This window comes from Choloepus didactylus, chromosome 7 (genome assembly GCF_015220235.1).
Source record: "Choloepus didactylus isolate mChoDid1 chromosome 7, mChoDid1.pri, whole genome shotgun sequence".
Taxonomy (NCBI): domain Eukaryota; kingdom Metazoa; phylum Chordata; class Mammalia; order Pilosa; family Megalonychidae; genus Choloepus; species Choloepus didactylus.
In genome coordinates, this window is record NC_051313.1 from 1,862,471 (window position 1) to 1,884,879 (window position 22,409).

At 51.0% G+C, this 22,409-nt stretch overlaps 1 protein-coding gene across 2 annotated transcripts in view; it reads right to left on the reverse strand.

The window, feature by feature from the left end:
* LOC119540361 (metabotropic glutamate receptor 1) overlaps positions 1 to 22,409 on the reverse strand; it is a 377,624-nt gene that overhangs the window by 49,881 nt on the left and 305,334 nt on the right. For both annotated transcript variants that reach the window (XM_037844494.1, XM_037844493.1), the window contains exons 5-6: positions 12,463 to 12,709; positions 5,740 to 5,908 (exon numbers count right to left, since the gene is read on the reverse strand). In XM_037844494.1, the coding sequence (XP_037700422.1) occupies positions 5,740 to 5,908; positions 12,463 to 12,709 (416 nt within the window). The remainder of the gene's footprint in view (positions 1 to 5,739; positions 5,909 to 12,462; positions 12,710 to 22,409) is intronic.

Here is a 22,409-nt window from a genome sequence, read left to right on the forward strand (position 1 = left end):
TGTTGACATCCCTTTCCAACATGAACAAGTAAGGGTGGTCACTGCTTAGACAGCCCTGAAGATTGAGAAAGTGATTAAATGAGAGGAAGGGGTAGCAACTGACAAGATAAGATTTAATAAAGGATTGAGAATACTGAATCTTTATATAAATATTTTTTAGATGCTACATTGTTAGAATAGCTAGAAGGAAATAACTGAAATGGTGGAAATGTAACCCATAACATTCTTTGAAATTTTCTCTACAGCTACTTGTTAACTTGTATGCTGAATGTTACACTTTTCTGTATCTATGTTATATTTCACAACAAGGAAATAGTTGACACAGTGGAACTATAACCCATAATATTCTTTGAAATTCACTCTCTAACTACTTGTTAAACCATATTCTGAAAGTTATCACTGTTCTGTATATATATTTCACAATAAAAATGTATTACAAAGAAATAACATTATATTATTAGAAATTACATTTTTTTTCCATTGCCAACTCCCCTCAAATAGCTATAGCTTCCAATAGAACAACCCTGAGACAAATGTTCCCTAGAAGCATTACCTAAAAATGCTCATGGCACAAATCTAGTGTGATGGTGAAACTCTTCTGTGAACTTGGCCAGGTGATGGTGTCCAGTTGTCTGGTCAAGCAAGCACTGGCCTGATTGTTACTCTGAGGACATTTTGTGGGCTTAAATAATCAGTAAGTTGGTTGCATCTATGGCTGATGACATCTACAAGATGAAGAGATTGCCTATGGCAATGAGAGAGTCTCATCAATCAGCTGAAGGCCTTAAAAGTGAGGTGATTTCAGCAGCCAGAGGAGAGAATCTCGACTTTGGCCAGCCAGCTTCTCCTGGGGAACTCACCAGGGACCTTCATCGGAGCCCCCAGCTGGTGGCTGCCCTGTGGAATTTGGACACATGCATCTCCACAGTGGCATGAGACAATTCTTTAAAAATCTAATATTTGCAGATACCTCCTGTTGGTTCTTTTTCCCTAGAGAACCCTGACTAGTACATCTAGGGACCCTTAAATGTCCAACTAGAGGCCACACGTATGGTTTCTTAGGTTCTGCCAGCCTGCTTCCATCTTGAGGATCTCCTAGATCATAATGAAAATATTCATGTCCCCTGTATGTTCACGCTCAACAGATCTCTTCCTTGGCCTCTTGGCTGTTCTAACTGAAGGGGCAAAATCAAAGTGACCCACGAGGCTGAAGTCAAGCAATGGGCTCCCAAGCCATCTTCTGAGGTCTCCTAACGCCCTTGAAACCAAAGCTGCATCTGCCTGGTGGCAAAAGCCAATACACAGGATGAACTCAGTCCTACACAACGGATGGAAATGAGTTAACTTAGTTTGAAGTGTATGGTTTCTAAGCTAGGTGTAAATAAGCCTTTCTAAACATACGTAAGGTGTGTTTTATTATCAGCTAAATCGGCAGGGATAACAAGGAAATGTTTATGGTCGATCCACCGTCTCCACTCGGCCTGCTCGAACTCCTGGCCCCAAACGTTCACTTGGGAGGAAAGATTCCAAAGGACTTCAGGGAGAGGAGAGAAGGGAGAGGAGCGACCAGGGAGCTGGTGGGAGGTTTGTGGGGCTCCTCCGTCTCACCTCCCCCAGCCTCCCCCACAGAACCCTCCCCCCGGGTTCTGTTCCCGTAGCATTTGAAAGAGGAGTTCTCTTTACAACTTCATGTTGTGAGAAAATAAGACCTAAAAGTTGAAATTTGAGACATTCCCATTTGCACAATGAAAGAGGGTTGGACAAGGTGGGGCGGAGGGCAGGGGGAGCTCTGCAGGGGGCTCAGACTCCTCACCTGCGAGGTGGGGGATACCACCCTCCGAAGGTTTGCTTTAAGGAGTGGACTGAATGATGTGGGGTGTGCAGAGGGTCTGGTACTGGGCTCACACAGGAAATGCTTGCCCGTTGGGCCTTCCTCTTCCCCGCTTTCCCCACCCCTCGAGTGGGCCCAGCATGGGGACCAGTGCCCGGCCAGGTGCTTCCCGCCTGTAGGTCCACGTCCCATGGCCTGTGCCACCTCCAGTCCTCCTGGGCCACCCACCCTGGGCGACTTGGGGCTCTGCACCTGCCCTCAGCATGTCACCGCCCCCACCTGCCGGCAGCCCACTGTCACTCCTGCAGTGGGCACTGCTCCAGCACGGCCTGCCCTGGGCTCACCCCAGCAGCAGCCCCGACTGGACGTCCCCAAGGAGCCCACAGAGCCCTCTTCCCCCTCCCCAACTCGTCCAGAATCAGAAGAAGGGCCTGGAATAGGAAACCAGAACCTGGGCTCCGGTTTCCTGAGGCACTGCCTAGCAGGGTCAGGGGACAGAGCTCAGAGGAGGTGACCATGCAGTTTCCGCAGGAAGCAGAGTCGGGCTTTGGTGGCTCCGCAGTCCTCTCCTCACTTCCTCTGACCAACAGCCTGGGCTGATTCCCAAGGAGCGGTCCAGGAACATGGGTGGAGCCGTGCCACCAGGAATGTCCCTCAGGGGCAAGACGGGGCGCTGCCAGCCAGGCAGCCTCTGCCTCGATTCCCTTCTCCTTGCCTCCCAGTCTTCCCGTCTCTCTTGCTTCGGGGGCTGCACCCCCATGCGCTGGGTGAGCTGAGCTGTGAGGGTTCAGGGAGCCTGAAATCCTCCAGGCTCTCTGGCAGGTGCCTTCCGGAGGACCTAGGGAGGCTGAGGAGAAGGAGCCGGGAGAAGCTGGGCCCCCTTCCCCATGAAGGGGGTCCCGTGTGGCAGCTGGGAGCCCTCCCTGGTCCCTTTCACCTTCACAGCCTGCTCTGCTGGCCTGCCTGACCCACACTGGTTTTATTGACCTGCTCCTGTGGTTTCCTGAAATCAATCTATGCCTCTGTGAGACATTCCGTTTATACTGCTGAAGCTTTTAACCAGGAAACTATATTTCTAAGACTTTCAAAGGAAATCACCATGAGAGTGGGGTGTCAGAAAAGTGGTCAAGTTGTTCTTTTAGCATTTTAAACAGCATTTGGCACTCAAAATGGGCAGAGGCCCCTGGAAGGCCTCCGCACCCTGAGCGGGAGTGCAGGGCAGTGCTGGATCGGTAAGCCGGGCCCATTTCACCCGTCCCGGGGCCTGCGCCCGGGACCTGGCACGTCCCCCACGGAGGGCTCACGGGTCCCTCCGCCTGGCCGCCCGAGGTCCGCGCCCGGAGGGACGGCTCCCGGCGCCGCTGCGCAGCCGACAGGGGGTGGGAGCCCTGTGCCCGCGGGGAGCGCGCCCTCCAGGCCTGCGGCGACCCCGGGCGCGCCGGGGCTGGTGCGGGAAGCGCCGCGGCGGCTGCCTCCTCCTGCCAGGCTTTATACTTTCCCCTTCTTCATTCACACCCTGAACAACCGAACTCTGCAGTCCGTCAGCTCCTCCACGGTGCGGCCCCGAAGGGCCCGAGCCGCGCGCGTGGTTCCCCCATCGCGGGACCTCAGGCTCCCCCGGCCCCGCGCGCCCCACACCCAGAGCAGACGGGGCGCCCCGGCCCCCCGCGCGCCATCTCACCGCGACTCTCCAGGGGTTCGGGGACTCTGAGCCCCAGGGCAGCCGCCTGTGACAGAGTTCCGTAGGCAGGAGGGGCTGCTCGGGCTGGGCCGGGTTCCCGCCGCCCCGGGCTCCACCGACGCCCTCCTGCGAGGCCCGCCCTGCCCAGCTGCGCCCCGGGTCCCACGACTCCCGGGACTCCAGGGCCAGCGGCACCAGGGCGGCCCGTTCCCACGGGTGGCTGCCAGGACAATTGTTCCATATTTGCAATCTGGCTTCTGCTGAGAAGACAGCAGATATTCAAAGCTGGGGCGGTCGGCCTCGGAATGCATCCTTCCTGGAGAAAGCGGAGCACACGGGGAGTGCCAGCCCTCCTCAGTGGCCATGGTTCCCTGTCCCCGTTGCTGTTGTCACTGCAGATGAGCCTCCCCTGTCCCTGTCCCAGCACTGACAAACACCCTGCACAGCCCCTATCCTGCCTGAGAACCCCCCTTGTGCTTTCCGACCAGTACCCTTGCACCGTGGTCCAGGGGCCCATGGAGGTCCAGTCTCACCCCAGATCTCCTGCTCCAGCTGGGCGACTTGCCTATCTGCTCTGAGAGATGAATCACGGGAAAATTAGGGTTGGTAAGAGACCTATGAGGTAATCCCGTCTATCCCACAGCTGACGACCACCCCTGGGTTCTATTTGTGTCTGCATCCTCCAGTCTATTTTAAATAACAGGGGAGGCAGCCCCTTCTCACTCACAGAGACTTCTTTCCAGCACTGTGTTCCATTCACACAGTCACGTCACGGCCACTGTCACACATCAAATCATGTCCCCGGAAAGGCATGTCTCAGAATGTGGATCTATTTGGAAATGTGGTGTGCAGATGTGACTAGCTGGGATGAGGCCCAGCAGCTCTCCTTGCAAGGAGAAGAGATTTGGACTTGGGCAGAGGGGGCTTGGCCATGTGGTGGAGGCAGAAACTGGGTTATGCCACAAGCCAAAGAAAGCCACGGGGGCTGGTAAGACCCCAGAGCCCTCAGACCTGAGCGGGAGCTTGGCTCTGCCAACACCTGGATTTCAGACGTGTGTCCTCCAGAGCTGGGAGAGAGTACAGGTGTGTGGTTTTAAGCCACCCAGTTTGGGGAGCTTTGTCACGGCAACCCAGGGAACTAAGAGGTACACCCTTGGCTGACACAATAATCTCCTGAGAATACTTGGAAGGGGAACCCTCTCTTGGCTGAGAAGTCCCAGTTTCAGGGAATCCCAGGATTCAGGAAATAAGGGAAATGACAAGCAGCACTTCTGTTTCCTCATTTCAACTTCTGCTCTTTTAGCTCTGTGTCATTTCAGCGTTCTTGGCTTCTGCTTTCTGGAACAATGGCTGGACATATGACTAAGCAGGATCTTGACTTCTGGTTTCTACCTTTACTTCTGTTTCTCTTTGCAATTTGATTTATTTACCCCCTTGTTCCTTTGTGCTCCTTAAGATTCCAGCTGAACACTGCAATTCGAGTAAAGCCTATTCCAAAGGTCCAATTAGTGTCCCTCTTCTGTGGCCTAGGCTTTCATTGCCCTTTCAGTTTTAGGAACACAGAAAGCCTGGCGTACTTTGTTTTCTTGACAGCCCTGTTGTTTTACTTAGCTGAAGTTGCTGAAATGCAATATATCAGAAATGGGATGACTTTTACAATGGGCATTTGTTAACTTAGAAGCATACAGTTTGTAGGCCATGAACATGTCCAAATCAAAGCGTTGACAGGCAATGTTTATCCCCCGGGGATAATCAGCTCCTCCATCACATGGGAAGGCACGTGGTGATGTCCGCTGGTCTCTCCCTTCTCTCCTGGGTTTCGTGGCTTCCAGCTTCTGGCTTCAGTGTCTTCCTCTCTGTTTCTGTGTTTTCTCCCTGTTTTCTGTGTGTCCTTCTCTCAGCTTCTCTGGCTTTTCTCTGAGCTTCTCTGGGGCTTTTTCTGTGTCTTCTCTCTGTCTTTTATCCTCTTTACAGGACTCCAATAAGAGTGATTAAGACCCACCCTGAGTGAGGTGGGTCACATCTCAACTTAAGATCCTGCTCACCCAAAGATCCTCCTTACAGTGGATCCACACCCACAGGAATGGATTAGCTTTAAGGATATGATCTTTTCTGGGGTGCACAAAGCTTCAAACCATCACACTTCCTTAAGAAAAGTCTTTTCTGTGCTCACCTCCGGTTTGTGAGCGGCGTCACGGCCACTGTCCAGGAAGCAGCCGAGGCTTACCTTGATCTGGCCCCTGAGGCACGGCTCGCTGCACACGGAACGGACCACTCCGCTCTTGTTCATCTGGATTTTATAATCGTCGATGTTCAGCACACCTTCATGCCAGGTTCCCACATGGACATAGTCGTAGCGGTTTGCATCTGTGTACTGCAGATTCATGATGTCGTACCTACAGGGAGAGCGACACAAGGGTTATGGAGAGTACAGACATGGTGTCAAAACTACAAAAATGTGGTGACTGGCGGAGCAAGGTGAGCTAGAGCTGGAGACCCCCCCCCCCACCTCCCAGAGGCAGCTCCTTCAGCACACGTGGTGCACGTCCAACGTCCCTGCTGCTAATCCAAAGTGTGTATTATCTTCTTTGGTCTGCTTCTGTAGCATCAGATTTGCTAAACAATATAGTAACCCTTGGACTCTTCTCCCTCTGGTTCTTCTCTAAAACATAAGTCTGTGCGCGCTGAGTTGATTGTCATCACCTTCAAATCAGCATTCACCATGTCACTCTTTGAACAAGCAGCAGTGATTTACAACATCAATGTCTCAGTTTGATTACTTTGATTCCAAATTTCTTTTTCACCCTCAGTTTCCATTTTCATTGTGCTAGATTAGAGATGAGTTTTCCCAAGTCTGGAAGCTTTTTTAGGTGCTAATAGAGCAAAAAATCTGAGAAGCACATCTTTAATTAGCAAGGATGTTGGGGATTTAGCAACTTGTGCATTGACATTTAAGCTGATCTCTTCCCTGATTAGGACAAACATTTTGCATCCAGATAGTTGCTGTCAAGTTATTTCAGTAATTTCAAATGCTGCCATGCTACCAGATGACAGAGTCTCATTTACAAATCTTCTCTGTTGTGAGAGAGTGTTGCGGGCTGAGTTTCTCATTTCAGTGGGGCTGAGGAAGGTGTTCTCCAGCGTGCTGGAGACAGCCTTGACGTCAGGATGTGTGGCTGACTCTGTTAACATTTCATAGCAGATTATGCTACTTAGAAATGTCACCAAACCCTTTAATAAATCATGGGGATTTATTAAGATCAGGCATGCAAAAAAACTGCCTTTGGGACAAGTGCATGCATAAGGCAACATCACCAGATCATGCATAGTTATTTTGCTACAAATGCCCCAAATCTCTCCATCTCCATTACTACATGAACACTGGGACATCCGCGTGTTGGCATGACCATTTATTTCTTGGTCATTGAAAACCTGCTGGCATTGTTAAATCTTCTTTGCATGTTGCAATTTTCTCACGTACATATACATGCACACTTGGACATACAACAATCTAAACACACATGTACACATACATATGCACACTCACACACACATGCACACACATGCACATTCATATAGACACATATCACATCTATACAAACACATGTGCACATGCATGCATACACACATGCACACGTATGCATACTCATATACAACACATGTATACAGACACACCTGTACAGGTGTACACATATGCACACTCACACACACATGCACACACATGCACATTCATACAGACACACATCACATCTATACAAACACATGTACACATGCACACATACACACACAAGCACACGTATGCATACTCATATGCAACACATCTATACAGACACACTTGTACAGGTGTACACATATGCACACACACATGCACACACACACATTCATATAGACACACATCTATACAAACACATGTACACATGCACACATACACACACATGCACACGTATGCATACTCATATGCAACACATCTATACAGACACACCTGTACAGGTGTACACATATGCACACTCACACATATACACACATGCATAGACACATACAGGCACATACTTACATGGACCTAGGATACATGTACACACATACACAAAAGACACATACACTCATACACACAACCCACACACATGGACACACATACATACATAGACACACACATAGATGCATAGCTACATACACATGCACCCCATGCGCACAGCCACACAGAACACAAGTGCACACATATGCAGACACATATGCACTCAATGCACACATGTGCACACATGTAACACTTGCATATGTGGGCACATGCATGTATGTATTCACACATAGGACATTTCATGTGTGTATAAGTTGTCTATACACAGTCACATTCACGCAGCTCATGCACACGCACACACACATGCACACACAGCACACTGTCTCGCATGCCCCTGACCCTTCCCAGCCTCACTTGTCTCTGGACCTGACTCAGGCTTAGGACCCTCCCCAGTCCCACCCTCCGGGAGCTGACCACCCCCCGCCACGTTGGCTTCTGACCCTTGGGGCTGTACCCAGCTGTCCTTCCAGAAGTCACTGGCTTTTCTCCCTGTTCTTACTGTGCAGTGGGGTCCTGGCACCTGCACACCCGGGGCTTCTCCACAGTGGGGTTCGGGCGCCTTCCACAAGTGCTGCCCCCACAGGAGAAGGGGGCTCTGGGAGAATGGGTGGGTCTCCCCAACTGTCCCCGGTGAGCGGGCGTCCTGGAGCGAGGAGAGAGAGGCCGCCCGGGCCCGGCCGAGCCGCTGGCTTTGGCTGCTAGAGGACTGCCCTGGCCGCCGCTGTGAGACATCCTGGCATGTTCTGGAGGGAGCTGCGAGTGGCGCCCGCCCTGTCCCATGCGACGCTTGTCTACACCTCCGACTTTTCCACTTTAAACTCGCAGGGCTGCGAGGCCAGCTGCGGATCGGCTGCCGTCTCCTCTTCCGTGCCCTGCAAGTTGTGTGCTGGCCCCGCAGCGCGCTGCCGCCGCCCCTCAGGGGCTTCCAGCGAGGGTTTGCTGCAATGGTAGCTGCAATGTTTCTCTCTGCTGTAAATCGGTTTTCTAGGATTTTATTTCAACCCCTGATGTGCTCTTTCTCCAGGGAAATCAGGTCGCACTTCAGAAGCATTGGGAAACTGAAAAACTTCACAGTATTTTGTCATGGAAATACATTTTTAAAAAGCCCCAAAGCTGTAAGGGGAAAAAAGAAAGGCATACTGCAAAATGCTGAAAAATACCAACTTCTTAAAAAGAGGTCTTTCTCTGCGTCGTGCACGCCGTGAACGCGGCTCCTCTCCGGCGACCCCTTCCCAGAGTGCTGGGGAAACTCCGACGCTGTGAGTTACATCTTCACAGCATCCACTCCACGTCTTCGGTTTAATGCGGTGTGAAAATTCCTTGCGATATTTACAGGAGGGACCACAGCCTGAAGGAAGGAATGGCAGGGGTGGAAGCAGAGGGCGGTGGCCCGGCCAGGAAGGGAAAATGGATTACACGGACAAATTTCGAGCATGAGGGAAGGATCCCTGAAAAGGGACCCAGGGGAAAGCTCAGGACCTGACTATGCAATTAAAGATGGAGGTGAGGAGAGCTAAAACTGCGAGCAAATACTGCGGGTAACTTGCAAATGAGAGCGTGGGAGGGGGCTCCTGTCTGTGGAGAGACTGAGACGCAGCTGACCCTCCGCTGGGCCCCCGGGACCTCACAGCTTACTGACCATGGAGAAACGTTTCCATTTCAAACCCATCACCACCCAGCCCCGTTCAAGTGCAGCGTGGGGTGACAGAGTGGGGGCAGAGCCCACCTGCCTTCAGGACCAGCTCCCCAGCACCCAGGGCTCGGAAGCTTTCCACACACCCAGCCTTGGACCCACCCACCCACCCACCTGCTCAGCCCCCAGCCACAGTCTGCTCCCACCCAACAGCCCACTGGAAGGAACCTGACCACTGGAGGTTGGATCGTGTCCCCGTGAAGGACGTGTTCAAGTCCTGATCCATGCTCCTGTGGGTGGGAACCCACTTGTAGTGGGACCTTTGAAGACGAAGATGTTATTACCAGCTAAGGTGTGAGCTCATTTGTGAATGGGAGCTTTGGAGACCCCGTGTAGATGGGGCCAAAGGGAGTCAGGGTTGGCCTTACAAGGAGAGCAGGTCAAAGGAACAGACAGCTGGGTGGGAGAAGCAGAGAGCCATTAGAGGACCATGTGATGCAGCAGAGATGCAAGCGACGGAGCCCCAGGGACTGCAGCACGCCAGCGCCAGAATGCTCCAGAATCCGGGGAGGAAGCTCGACCTTGCCGATGCCGTGATGTTGGACTTCCACCCTGCGAAACTGTGAGCCAGTAAATACCCGTTGTTTAAGCCAGCTGTGTTAGTCCGAAGCTGTTGGTACCCAAGGAAAGGCCATGTTCTTTTAATCCATTCCTGTGGGTGCAGACCTACTGTGGGAGGGACCGTTTGGTTGGGTGTTTTCAATTGAGAAGTGACCCACCCATTCAAGGTGGGTATTACTGGAGTCCTTTAGGAGAGGATAAAGGACACACAGGAAAAGATCAGAGAGCTTAGAGAAAAGGCCCCCAGAGGAGCTGAGAGAGGGCACCACCAATGCTAGAAGCTGAAAGCAACAAAACCCAGGAAAGAAGGACTAGTGATGCTGGCCATGTGCCTTCCCTTGTGCCGGATGTCCCAGATGCCAGCATCCTTTCTTTGGAGATGGTGTCATCCTGTAGATGCCTTAATTTGGACATTTTCACTGCCTTAGAGCTGTAAATTTGTAAGCTAATAAATCCCCCTTGTAAAAGCCAACCAATTTCTGGTATATTGCATCCCAGCAGCTTTGGCAAACTGAAACACCAACCTATTGTGTGGTATTGTCGCAGCGGCCTGGCAAACCAAGACACTGGTAACATATTAATTGTTGGCAATTACGGGTACCACATGCTCTTCCTGGGGGTGTTGGGTGTTAACAGGGAGAATCCACTTGACCCCCCACACAGAGCGCTAAGGGAGAAGCTTACAAGCAAGGGAGGGGTGCATGCAGCGTGTTGGGGCCAAGTGGGCTCTTCCTGCACCCCTGCAACGGCAGTTGGGAAGTTGCCTGCACCTTCGCCTAATTTAAGGGTTAGCTCCGAGGCTGCCGAGTGATGCAGTGGAAGGCCTTGTGCTGGGGCTGCACAGCGCGCTCCCCACCATCCAGCAGCCGGCTCCTTCAGCCTCCCGCTCTGCTGCCTGGAGCTCAGCTCTACCACCTGCCAAAGGGGGTGATGATGCACCTGCAGCCACAGGACGGTCTGAGGGCCTGGGGACTAGCATGGGATTCCCGAAAAGCCTCCACTCTGCACAGTGGTGCACTGGAAGACACAGGGCTTGTGAGGAAAGTGTGGGTGGAAGCCTGCTCAGCACACACCCCGTCCTGTGACCAGAGAGCCACGTGCCCCGGCACAGAGGAGCCTACGTGAGTGAGAAAAGCCTCAGGGTAGCAGGGCAGTCAGGCAGGCAGCTCTGTAAATGCACAAAGCCATGGTGAGGAGATACTGACTCCTGAGGAGCTGAGGAGAGAGGAGCCCACAAGATCTGGGGGTGCTCCTCCCTGGGGAGGGAGCCTCAAGGCAGAAGCCCGATTTACATGTTCCTAAAGGAGGGCTGAAAGGGCTCCTTTTCCCCCACTTTTACTCCCATCCCCACTTTTCAGATTGTCCTTTGCCCAGGAAAATGCACATGAACCAATGCAGCTTTTCATTATACTGTGTCCTTCTTTGTGTGCCTGTTTCCTGCAGGTTAATTGGCATTATACAAAGTGGACTTGTGATGGGACAGACTGCTTGCAGAATGACTTGGGAAAAAAATGCATATATCTTAGGTTTTATTTGTCATTGTCTCTTGTTAGATTAACTCTTTGAAATCTCAAAAGCCCTAGGGACTCAATCTCAGAAAGGACATTCTTTTCTCTCTTGTTGCAGGAGACATGCAGCAGAAACCTCAGCTAGCCTCTGGGGTGGCTCATCGTGTGCCAGCCTGGCTGCGTCCTGGACTCAGAGTGTTTGGCCAAACACTGGCCTCGATGTCGCTATGGAGGGATTTTGTAGGGGGATTAGCGTCGGCTGAACCTCCAGGAAAGGAGTTGACACTCAGTTGACCTGAAGTAGGGGAGACGGCTCCCTGCAACGCGGGGGTGCCTCATCCAGTCAGTTCATGTCCTTTCTGAGCAAAGTACTGAAGGGTCCAGAGAAGAGAAATTCTGCCTCAAGGTTCTACTCCTCTCTGAGTTTCTGACTTGGTAGCCTCCCCTGGAGGAGTTTGGATTCAAAACTTCAACATCAGCCAACTCCTATGAGAATCTCCAGGCTGCTGAGCTGCCCCACGGATCTCAACCTGCCAGACCCACAATCCACAATTGTGTGAGTCAATTTATACTGTAAAATAAATCTCTTAACACACACACACACACACACACACACACACACACACACACACACACATTGGTTGGCTGTTTCTCCGGGGAAATGTGACTGATACAGCCCGAGAAAAAGGAAGCTACATGTACAGAAGTTTGTTCTCTTCATAAATTACGCTCTTTAAGCAGGCGTCAAGTTCAACATATTGAACAACCTCTGTAGCTTTGGGCCCACCGGCCAGAAGGTCCCGGAGCCTCTGGAGCCAGGGGTCCATGGCCAGACGGGAGCTCTTAGGTCCTTGGGCTTTCAGGGAGATGCAGGGGCCTGAGGGAGGGGCTGGGGGTGCCCTGGTGGAATCAGCCGTGGGTGTCACACTGAGATGTCAACGTTTCTAAGGACCACATGGCCTTCAGTGGGCTCCTCCCGAGCGTCAGCCCACCTCCTCGACCGGCAGCCTGTCAGTCCTCCCCAGCGTCAGCCCGCGGGACTCCAAGGGGAGGGAGCTGCTGCGCCTGGGACGGGGAGGTGCCACGGCCGCCCCTTCCCCGTAAAGGCTGCGTTACCTTCCCGGAGCATCCCCTTTCTCATCGAACCACACCTCCTCCCCGGACACGCCGACGAAGGAGGACTTGAGGAGGAAGTCCAGGAGCTTGCTGCCGTCGATGGGCCGCATGGCGTCGCACAGCCCCACGTGGCCCGGGCACAGCGCCAGGTGCATGTTCTGCAGCCCGTGTGCCATGGCGTAGATGGCGTTGATGACGAAGCCCATCTTGCTGTCCTGCACGTAGTTCTCCTCCAAGCTCTCGTTGCCTGTAACGATAAGCACAGATCACCGCCTGGCTCCCCAAGGGTTTCTGGGGCTTCCAGAGGAGGGAAGGAGCCGTGACACTGGCAGAAACCATGCCTGCCTTGTCCGAGCTCGGCTCCCGTGACTATCTCTGGTGCACTCCATCTACAAATGGTTGATTCAGGTCATTGTCCATATTCAAATGGCTTTACAAGGCATAAAACAAACCCCATGGACATGAAAGTAGAGAACTTTCAAATATTGCAAGGAAATCCTTAAGAGCCAACGGAAATAATGCTTGTTCCCTCTTGGTTTATAGGGATTTATATTAAAAGGCTTGCTACATCGTGGTACTGAAATAGCATCTTTGGGGTCCTCTAGACAACCCACAATTTATGGCACTCGAGACGGTGCATCACCTGATGCTTTGTTCTGGCAACCCCAATGTCTGGTATCACCACTAGTGCCAGAAAGACCCAAGTTGGAAAATGAGCTCAGTGATTCGAGTCTCTTCTCATATGTGGTTGACAGTGAAGAGCTTTTAAAATCAGAGTTGCTAACTATTAGGAACTCGGGTAAAATGTTTCTTGGTGAATGACTTATACTACATTTTAGTTTCAGCCATTAGCTAAAACCATATCTTCCTGTCACAGGTGATCAGAAGTGCCCCAGTGCTGAGCAGTTTCATTAGATAGCAGCTCCTATTGCAACTTTAAACTCTAGAACTTATGCGTGGATGAGAATTTGGGGGACCAATCGGGCTTGCAAAGAATAAGGTGGTGAGTTTGGGGGAAAAACTAGATTTGGAGAACATAACTGGCCTAATGCAAAAACCGTGTACTTGGGGCCAGACGATGTGCTCCTGCCTGCCGTGCCCCCACCAGACCCCACCCCACTTTACCTGACTGACAGAAGGTGTGTTTTGGTGTCTGCGGTACTAGAAGGCGAGAGCTGGCAAATTCAGCTGCTTTGGGGCCCTCCCTGTGGCCACCTGTTTGTTCTGGCCTCGTGAGTCCTGGAAACTGAGGCTCCCGTGCTGGGGTGTAGCAGGGAATGTGCAGGAAGTGAGAGGGCCTGGCGTGTCTATGGGGAACCAGGAAGAGTTTGACTTTGATGTTGACCTTGGGATGAAATAAGAAATTACTAAATTGTTTGCCTTGTAGGCTGATGTACTTAGATGTAATTAAAAAGTGCAAAAGATAAATGTGCATCTACCTGAAGAGGGAGGCACCAAATAGTCAGGTCAGATTGAAGGGGAGAAAATTCCAATTGTAACCCACCTTCCAGCTTCCCTTAATATGAAATTATTGAAAGTATAAATTGCTAAAGCAGTATTTTCCCAAATTGGAAGAAAATTTTCCAAGAGGCACTGAAAGAATGAGAGAGGCAGAAAGAGTGTTTTAAAATCAGACCATGCAGAATAAGTACAGAAAGTTATATAAAGCAGAAAGCAGAGTTCCTTGCAAAACCTGGAAGGTCATTGAAATAAAATAACAAGTTCAGCACCCAGAACCACCAACTCCTAATGTCAGTTTTCTTTCTTTCCCTTTCCAAAGTTATTAGGATAAAATAGAAGTAAATTCATGCCAGCTCCTCAGTAAGTTTTAAAAAAGCCTTCAAGGTGCCCCAAACTCCAAAGTGCTGGAGTCAAATGTTAGAGCTGCTAGAATCAGAGGCTTGCTAGGAGCTAAAGAAAAACAAACAGACAGAAAAACAGAAATTGAGTGGCAAGATAAACTGCAAGGCAGCAGCCATGAAAAGGGTCCAAGTCGATCCTACAACCACCGGCCCGAGCTGCCGCTGTGACAGGTGTGGAGGTGACATGCACCCAGTGCCCGGCACCAAGCGGGGCCTCCACCGGGGACGAGCCCCGGCCACTGCCTGCCAGCCGCTGTGTCTTGGTGGCGGTTCTGGGAACACTGTTGAAGGGCGTTCGCGCATCGGGCGAGCCCAGCACACGTGCCTGAAGCCGGTGCTGTCCGACGGAGCCTTGGTCCTCGGCACCCGGTTTCTGGGAGTCAGCCCCTGTGCTTGGATTCCCCTGGGATCGGAGCTGATCCTTCTTTCGGGTGATCATATAATTTACTCCCTGACTGGTCACCTCCGCGCGTGACCCTGGGAACACCGGGCGGTGGGGCCCCCCGCTCCGCGTCCGAGCCGGGCCGCCCCTCTCGGAGCCTGCCGACGCCGGCACCGTGGGTGAGACTTACACAGAAACACCAGTTCTGACGATAAACCACAGAGGGACATTCCTATTGATTTTAATTAATTGCTTTCAAATTTACCTAATTTTAATGGGAATATTAAATTTTATACAATAATTTGAGTGTTTGCTGCACACGATACTCAGGGAGCTCCAACGCTCACGATAACCCTGCCTTGTACCACGCGAACCTCACCGTTTATTGGAGGAAGGGGGTGGGACGACCCGGTTCAGACCCTCCCTGGCCCTGGCGCTCCCCACCACCCCGGGCTGCAGGGCGGGTGCGGACGTGAGACCCCAGAGAGGAGGCTGGTTGCTGGGACCGGGGCAGGGCAGGCTCGGGGCTGTTTGGGGATCCCCCGGGCACATCCCCCAGTGCGCAGCCGACTGACGGGAGGACGGACACCCAGTCTGCGGGGGCTTGAGCTGTGTCCCCTGAGAGGCGTGTCCCTGGTGGTGACCTTATTTGGAAACAGGGTCATTGCAGATGAAGCCAAGAGAGACGAGGTCATACGGGGTAGGGTGTCACCATCCAATATGACAGCACCCTGGTAAGAAGAGGAGAGCTGCAGACAGACCCACGGAAGGCAGCCAGAGAACCGAGGGCTGCAGCTGCAAGCCAAGGAGCGCCCAGGATGGCCGGCAAACGACAGAAGCCGAGGAGGCCGGGAGGGATCATCCCCGAGGGCCTTTAGAGGGAGTTTTCAGGAAACTTCCAGAATGAACACAGCTGTGCGTGCATGTGTGTGCAAGTGTGTATGTGAGCTGAAGTGAGCACATGCCCCCTCACCTGCCGGCCGTGTGCAGCGGGGTGGGGACTCTCCCCCCAGGCCCCCCGTGACCCCGTCTGAGAACGCGGCCGAGGGCCAGGAATCCCACGGCCCCTCCAAGACCACATGCCTCGCCATGGCCTTCGTCCCAGGTGCCTCATCTAAGGAAACCGACGCTGCAGGGTGCCCGTGGCTGGTAGGTTCGTGGCCGGGGACGATGGGATCCCAAACGCACAGTGTCGCCCCTTGGCAGAGGGGGAAAGCTGTGACCCAGGAGCTTTGTGCCTTTTCACAGCACTGGCTCAGGGTGACTGCAGGGGATTTTGTGCTTCATTTTCTGGGGCGCATTGACTGTTACAGACCAGCAGGACATCGTTAAGCCGCTACCTTTTCTAACGTGCTGAATGGAATCGTAATTGCGGTTGACTGTGTTTATTTACCCTCAGAGGAACACCTGCCCGTCTCCTTCCCATGCCTGGGAAAGCAGCGACCCCGATCCTCACCCGAGTGCTCACGACACTCCTCCTTCCTGCCGGGGCACAGCGAGGGCTGCGATCTCCCCCTGGCAGGAGCAGACGCTGCCTGCTGAAACGCAAGCACTCGTCGGCCCAAGGCGCAGCGGCCACGCGGCCCGGGCACGGGGTGGCCACTCGGCAGAGCAGCAGGAGCCCGGTGGGCACGGCGGCCCTGGACGCGGCCCTGCGAGGATGCCTCAGCAGCGGGTTCCCAACAAGTGGCCTGCCTCGACTGCCCCGGCTGGACATTTCCTGATCCATAAAACAACTATTAAGGGTTGAATCGTGTCCACCTGTCCTGTGACCGGGGCTCTATTTGGAGAGAGGCTCTTTGCAGAAGTGGCCAAGTTAAGATGGGGCCACGTTGGAGGGGGGTCCTGATAAGAAAGGGGAAGAGACAGATGGGACGGAGAGAGGAGAAGGCCATGTGCCAAGGCAGGGGTGGGAGGCCGAGGATGGTGGGGGAGGCAGGACACCCCCCCCACACACACACACACAGGCTTCAGGGGGACCAGGCTCGTGGCACCTTGAGTTTAGGGCTTTCTCCCAGATCAGCGAGAGAACACACCGCCCAGTCTGGTCCTGCATGATGGCAGCCCTGGGAGAGGCACACAGTAATGCGAGGGGTCAGCGCGTCTTGTTGAGCCTCTGTCCACTCTGCAGTCCCAAGCCCTGCCTCTCCAATCCCACATTCCTTTCCCCGGCAGAGCTGCAGTCTCCTGCAACTCCTCGCACGCCCGTAGGGTGGCTTCTGTCATTGTCACAGTCTTAAAAACGAGGAACAAGGTCAGAGAAGGCAGTCGCCATGGGGAGGGCAGCCCCCTCTCCCCCAGCTGCTCTGTCTTCTGAAGAGACCCCTGGAGGAGCAGCTCGGGCCCCTCTCCCTCCTAAAGGGAAGAGGAGTGTTGAATCCTGTTGGTGGTTTGAGAAAGAAGAACCAGGCACGCTTGGCTCTGCCCCATTCTCGATCATTCACACCAGGCCCTCGGCGGTCCCCAAGGGGCCAGCTCTGTGTCTGCCACTGGCCCAGTTCTAACCCAGTTCTGGCCTGTGTCCTGGCCTGTAGGTCTTCTCCTGTGTGTCCTGGCCTGTGTCCTGGTCTGTTGTCCTGGCCTGTGTTTCTGGCCAGCACAATGGCCAGTGCTGTGGGCTGTCAGTGACAAGCTGTGCCAAAGACAAGACACATCAATCTACCCAATTCCAGGACCAAGTTTTGGAAAGTCTATGTTGGCCATTGCAGACAATCCTTGTTCCTGACCCAGTTTTGATTTTTTGTTCCCCAGTTAGTTTCGTTGTTTTTCAACCTTTAAAACTGTTTTTCATGGAGAGTAATGATGATTGCACACCTAAGTGAAGAAAATGTGAGACACTGATTGTTTACCTTGGACAGAATATATGCTGTGTGAAATTAGGAACCTCCTACTTAATGAGTCAAGCCTTTGAACTTGAGGCTTGCTCTAGTGAAACTTATCACTATAAAAGGGAGGCTCAGCCTTCCTATAATTATGCCTAGGAGTCACTGCCAGAAAACCTCTCTTGTTGCTCAGAGGTGGCCTTTCTCTCTCCAGCCCAACTTGGCAAATAAATTCATTAACCTCCCCCCTTCATGGGACACAACTCCCAGGAATGAGCCTGGGCCTGGCAGCAAGGGATTGAGAATGCCATCCTGACCAAAAGGGGGAAAAAGAGTAACAAAATAAGGTTACAGTGTCTAGGAGACTTCAAATAGAGTCAAGAGACTATCCTGGAGGTTACTCTTATGCAAGCTCCAGCTAGACATCCCAAATGCCCACAGTATGCCATGCCCTAACCAACAGTAGTCCCCAAATACCTAAGTCCCTGAGCCTCTATAAAAGTTTCACTCACTAAGTTTCTCTCTCAGAAACTTAAATCCACCAGAGTGTTCCTATGCCAGTCAAGTCCTAAACCCAGAGGCAACAGCCTCTTTAAGAACAACAACCAGATACAGCCCCTTCCTCATAATGTTGACACCCCTTCTTAATATGAACAAGTTAGGGTGGTCACTGCCTAGACACCCCTGAAGATCGAGAAAGTGATTAAATGAGAGGAAGGGGTAGCAACAGACAAGATAGTATTTAACAAAGGATTATGAATATTGAATATTTATGTAAACATAGATACATATTTTTTAATGCTAGGGTATTAGATTAGCTAGAAGGAAATAACTGAAATGCTGGAACTGTAACCCATAATATTCTTTGAAATTTACTCTATAGCTACTCATTAAATTGTACTCTGAAAGTTATCACCTTTCTGCATATATCTTATATTTCACAATAAGGAAATAACTGAAACTGTGGAATTGCAACCCATAAAATTCTTTGAAATTGCCTACATAGCTATTTGATAAATTGTACTTTGAAATTATCACCTTTCTGCATATATGTTATATATCCCAGTAAGAAAATAACTGAAATTGTGGCAATATAACCTATAATATTCTTTGAAATTTGCTCTCTAACTGCTTGTTAAATTGTACTTTAAAAGTTATCACTGTTCTGTATATATGTTAAATTTCACAATAAAAATGAACTTAAAAAACCCTTTTTTTGTGGCGTGTCCTAGTTTGCTAATGCTGCAGAATGCAAAACACCAGAGATGGATTGGCTTTTATAAAACGGGGGTTTATTTCACTACACAATTACAGTCTTAAGGCCACAAAGTATCCAAGGTAACACATCAGCAATCGGGTACCTTCACCGGAGGATGGCCAATGGCCTCCGGAAAACCTCTGTTAGCTAGGAAGGCAGCTGGCATCTTCTCCAAAGCTCCGGCCTCAAAACGGCTTTCTCCCAGGACGTTCCTCTCTAGCAAGCTTGCTCCTCTTCAAAAATCACTCCCAGCTGCACTCTCTTTCCTCTTTGAGTCAGCTCATTTATATAGCTCCACCGATCAAGGCCCACCCCAAATGGGTGGGGCCACGCCTCCATGGGAACATCTCATCAAAATTATCACTGACAGCTGGGTGGGGCACACTCCAAGCAAATCCAACCAGCACCCAAGGGTCTGCCCCACACAAGACCACAAAGATAATGGCATTTGGGGGACACAATACATTCAAACTGGCACATGGAGGTATAGGTAACACACAGCAGCATGCACAAATGTTTAGTCTGCAGGCTGCTGCATTACAAGTGCACACTCTCAAGTAGCTGCAGTGAACAGGACGTGGACCTTCTCCAAAAGAAGCTCTTACTTAGGGCTCCTTTGATTGAGCTCAGTGCTGTTTTCTAGCTTTCTATGTACAGATCATAGGTATTTGATCATAAGTATTCAATTTTTCTGGCACTACTACAATTTTTTTTTAATGTCTGTATTTTTTATTGCTAGCATATAGAAATACCATTGATTTTTGTATGTTGGCCATTGTGCCAGTTTGATGTATTATGTCCCCCAAAACACCATTATCTTTGATGCAAACTTGTGTGGACAGACATATTAGTGTTGATTAGATTTTGGAATCCTTTGGGTGTTTTCATGGAGGTGTGATTCAATCAACTGTGGACAAGACTCTTGGTTGGATAGTTTCCATGGAGGTACCCGATTGTTGATGCCTTACCTTGGACATTTTATGGCCTTAAGACTGTAACTGTATAACCAAATAAACCCCCTTTTATAAAAGCCAATCCATTTCTGGTGTTTTGCATCCCAGCAGCATTAGCAAACTAGAACAGCCATGTATCCAGCAACCTTGCTAAAATTACTCATGAATGCTTATTATTTATAAATTCTCTTGGATTTTCTATGCATATAATCATATTACATTACTAATAAAACAAGTATTTTAATCTCCACCCCTCTGACCCCTGGGCCTCCTTCTCAGTTGGCCCTGAGTTTGGGGCCAAGCACCTGAGCCTGGCTGCTGGGGTCCTGCAGTGTGTACTCCGGGCCCACGGCCAGCCAGCGGCCGGGGCAGCTTCCTGTGGCCCCCCTCTCGGAGCTGGGCTGGGCCTGCCAGGCTGCCCTGGGGGTCACCTCCCAGCCCGGCCCCAAGACCGAGCTGACCCACAGAAACAACAGGACACTGGTCAGCAAAAACTGTCAGTTTTCATGCTGATTTGTTCTGGAATTTAGTAAGATTTTCCCAGTTTGCACATCCAGAGTTTAAAAATAGAGGGACTAGGTTGAGATAATGTTTAGCTCTAATAAGAGTGTCTACACTTTCCATCATGGTTTTCCACCCACTAGTAGGCTCGTGGGTCTGGTTACGTTGCCTTTTCTAATCTAGACCCTCAGCGTTACATTCAAAATCAAACAAAATTTCCTTATTGTTTCAGTTTGCTAAATCTGCCAGAATGCAATTTACCAGAAATGGACTGGCTTTGAAAATGGGGTTTTATTAACTTACAGTTCACAGTTCTTAGGCCATGAAAACGTCCAAATTAAGGCATCAGCAGGACGACACCTGGACTCTGAAGACGGGCTGCTGGCATCGGGGCTCCTCTGTCACGTGAGACGGCACATGGCTGGCGTCTGCTGGTCCTTCTCTCCCGGGTCTCATTGCTTTAGCTGCTGGTTCCAGTGGCTCCTCTCCGAGTTCACGTGGGTCCTCTCTTTGCTTCTCCAGGGATTTTCTCTCTCAGCTCTCGCAGATTTTTCTACCTTTTATCCTTTCATAAAGGGCTCCAGTAAAAGGATTAAGATGCACACTGAATGGGCTGGGTCACATCTCCAGGGAAACAACCTAACCAAAAGGTCCCACCCAAAGTAGGTCTGCCCCCACCAGATTAGATTAAGGAAACCCTGTCTTTTATGGGGTACACAATAGATCCAAACTAGCACACTCTACCTTCTGGACCCCAAAAAGACATGTTCTTTCCATATGCAAAATACATTCATTCTATCACAATATCACAAAAGCCTTAAATCATCTCAGTAACAATATTAAGTACAAAGTCTCATCAAAATCAGTTACAGGTATGGTCCATCCTAAGGCAAAATTTCCCTCTGGCTGTCAACCTGTGAAACTTAGAATGAGTAATCTGCTTCCATTATACAAAGGAGGGACAATCATAGGATAAACATTCCCATTGCCATAGGGAGAAACTGGGAGGAAATCAGGGGTCACTAGACCAAAGCAGTTCCAAAAACCTGCAGGGCATATGTCATCAGATGTCTGGGTCTGAAAGTCATCGATATAATGAGGTTCTATCCTCATGACTTGGGATAGTGGCAGTCCTGCCCTTTCTTAGGACTTGCACAGCAGCCCTGCTCTCACCAAACACTGGGGTGACTGCTCCAACATATCTGAATACTGGGGAGACCACCTTGGCTCCACCCTCCTCAAGAATCTGGGTGACACCTGGACCCTCTGCCATATCCAGGGCACATGCTCAACCCCTTCAGAACAGTGGGGTGGTGGTTCTCCCCAATCCCCAGGGAATGTGCTCCACCTGTGGCCTGGGGCAGCAGCATTCCTCCTGAACAACGGGGCAGCCAAGCTCCCCTCAATTCTCCAGGCATCTGAGAGCTCTGGGGTGGTAACACTCTTCCTGAGCATTGAGGCAGAGAGCCTACTCTCTGCCAACTCCAGGGCAAACTCACCCTTTCCACGTGCACTGGTGGGTCTGCTCTCCTGGTCTGAGGTTTCCTCACTCCAGACCTCAGCTTCCATGGTTCTGCCTTTGAAGTCATTTTTCCTTCAATCTGAACCTTTTCTGTCCCATTTAGTTCAGGCTGGCAGTGGTCCTGTTCATACAGACCTCACAAATACTTGTCAGTTTTGCATGCAGCACACAGGGGTCCCAGTCGTCGGACAACAGGACTTTCCACAAGTCCTTTCTGGATAGCTGCCTTTCCAATCCCAACTCCCACTGACATGGCTGACTGGTTCCAGGTTTGGTTCAATTCACACATCAGGCAGAAAACTCTGGGGACTCATTTTCCAAGAGCTCAGAATTTTCCAAACCATCAATTTCTGTTTTCTTCACACCCAAGTGTTCAGGTTGCAGCTTATCTCTTCCTCTCGCATTTTACTATAAGCTGCAGGGAGTAACCAGGCTGCATTTTCCACATTTAATTTGAAGATCTCTTCAGCTAAGTATCCCAGCTCATTGCTTTCAAATTCTGCCTTCCATCCGACACCAGGGCTCAGTTTGCCAAATTCTCTGCCACTTTAAAACAAGGATCGCTCTCTGTGCCAGTCTGAGACTGTTGTGCACTCCAGAAACACCATGTTCTTTTGATCCATTTTGGTGGGTGCAGACTTATTGTG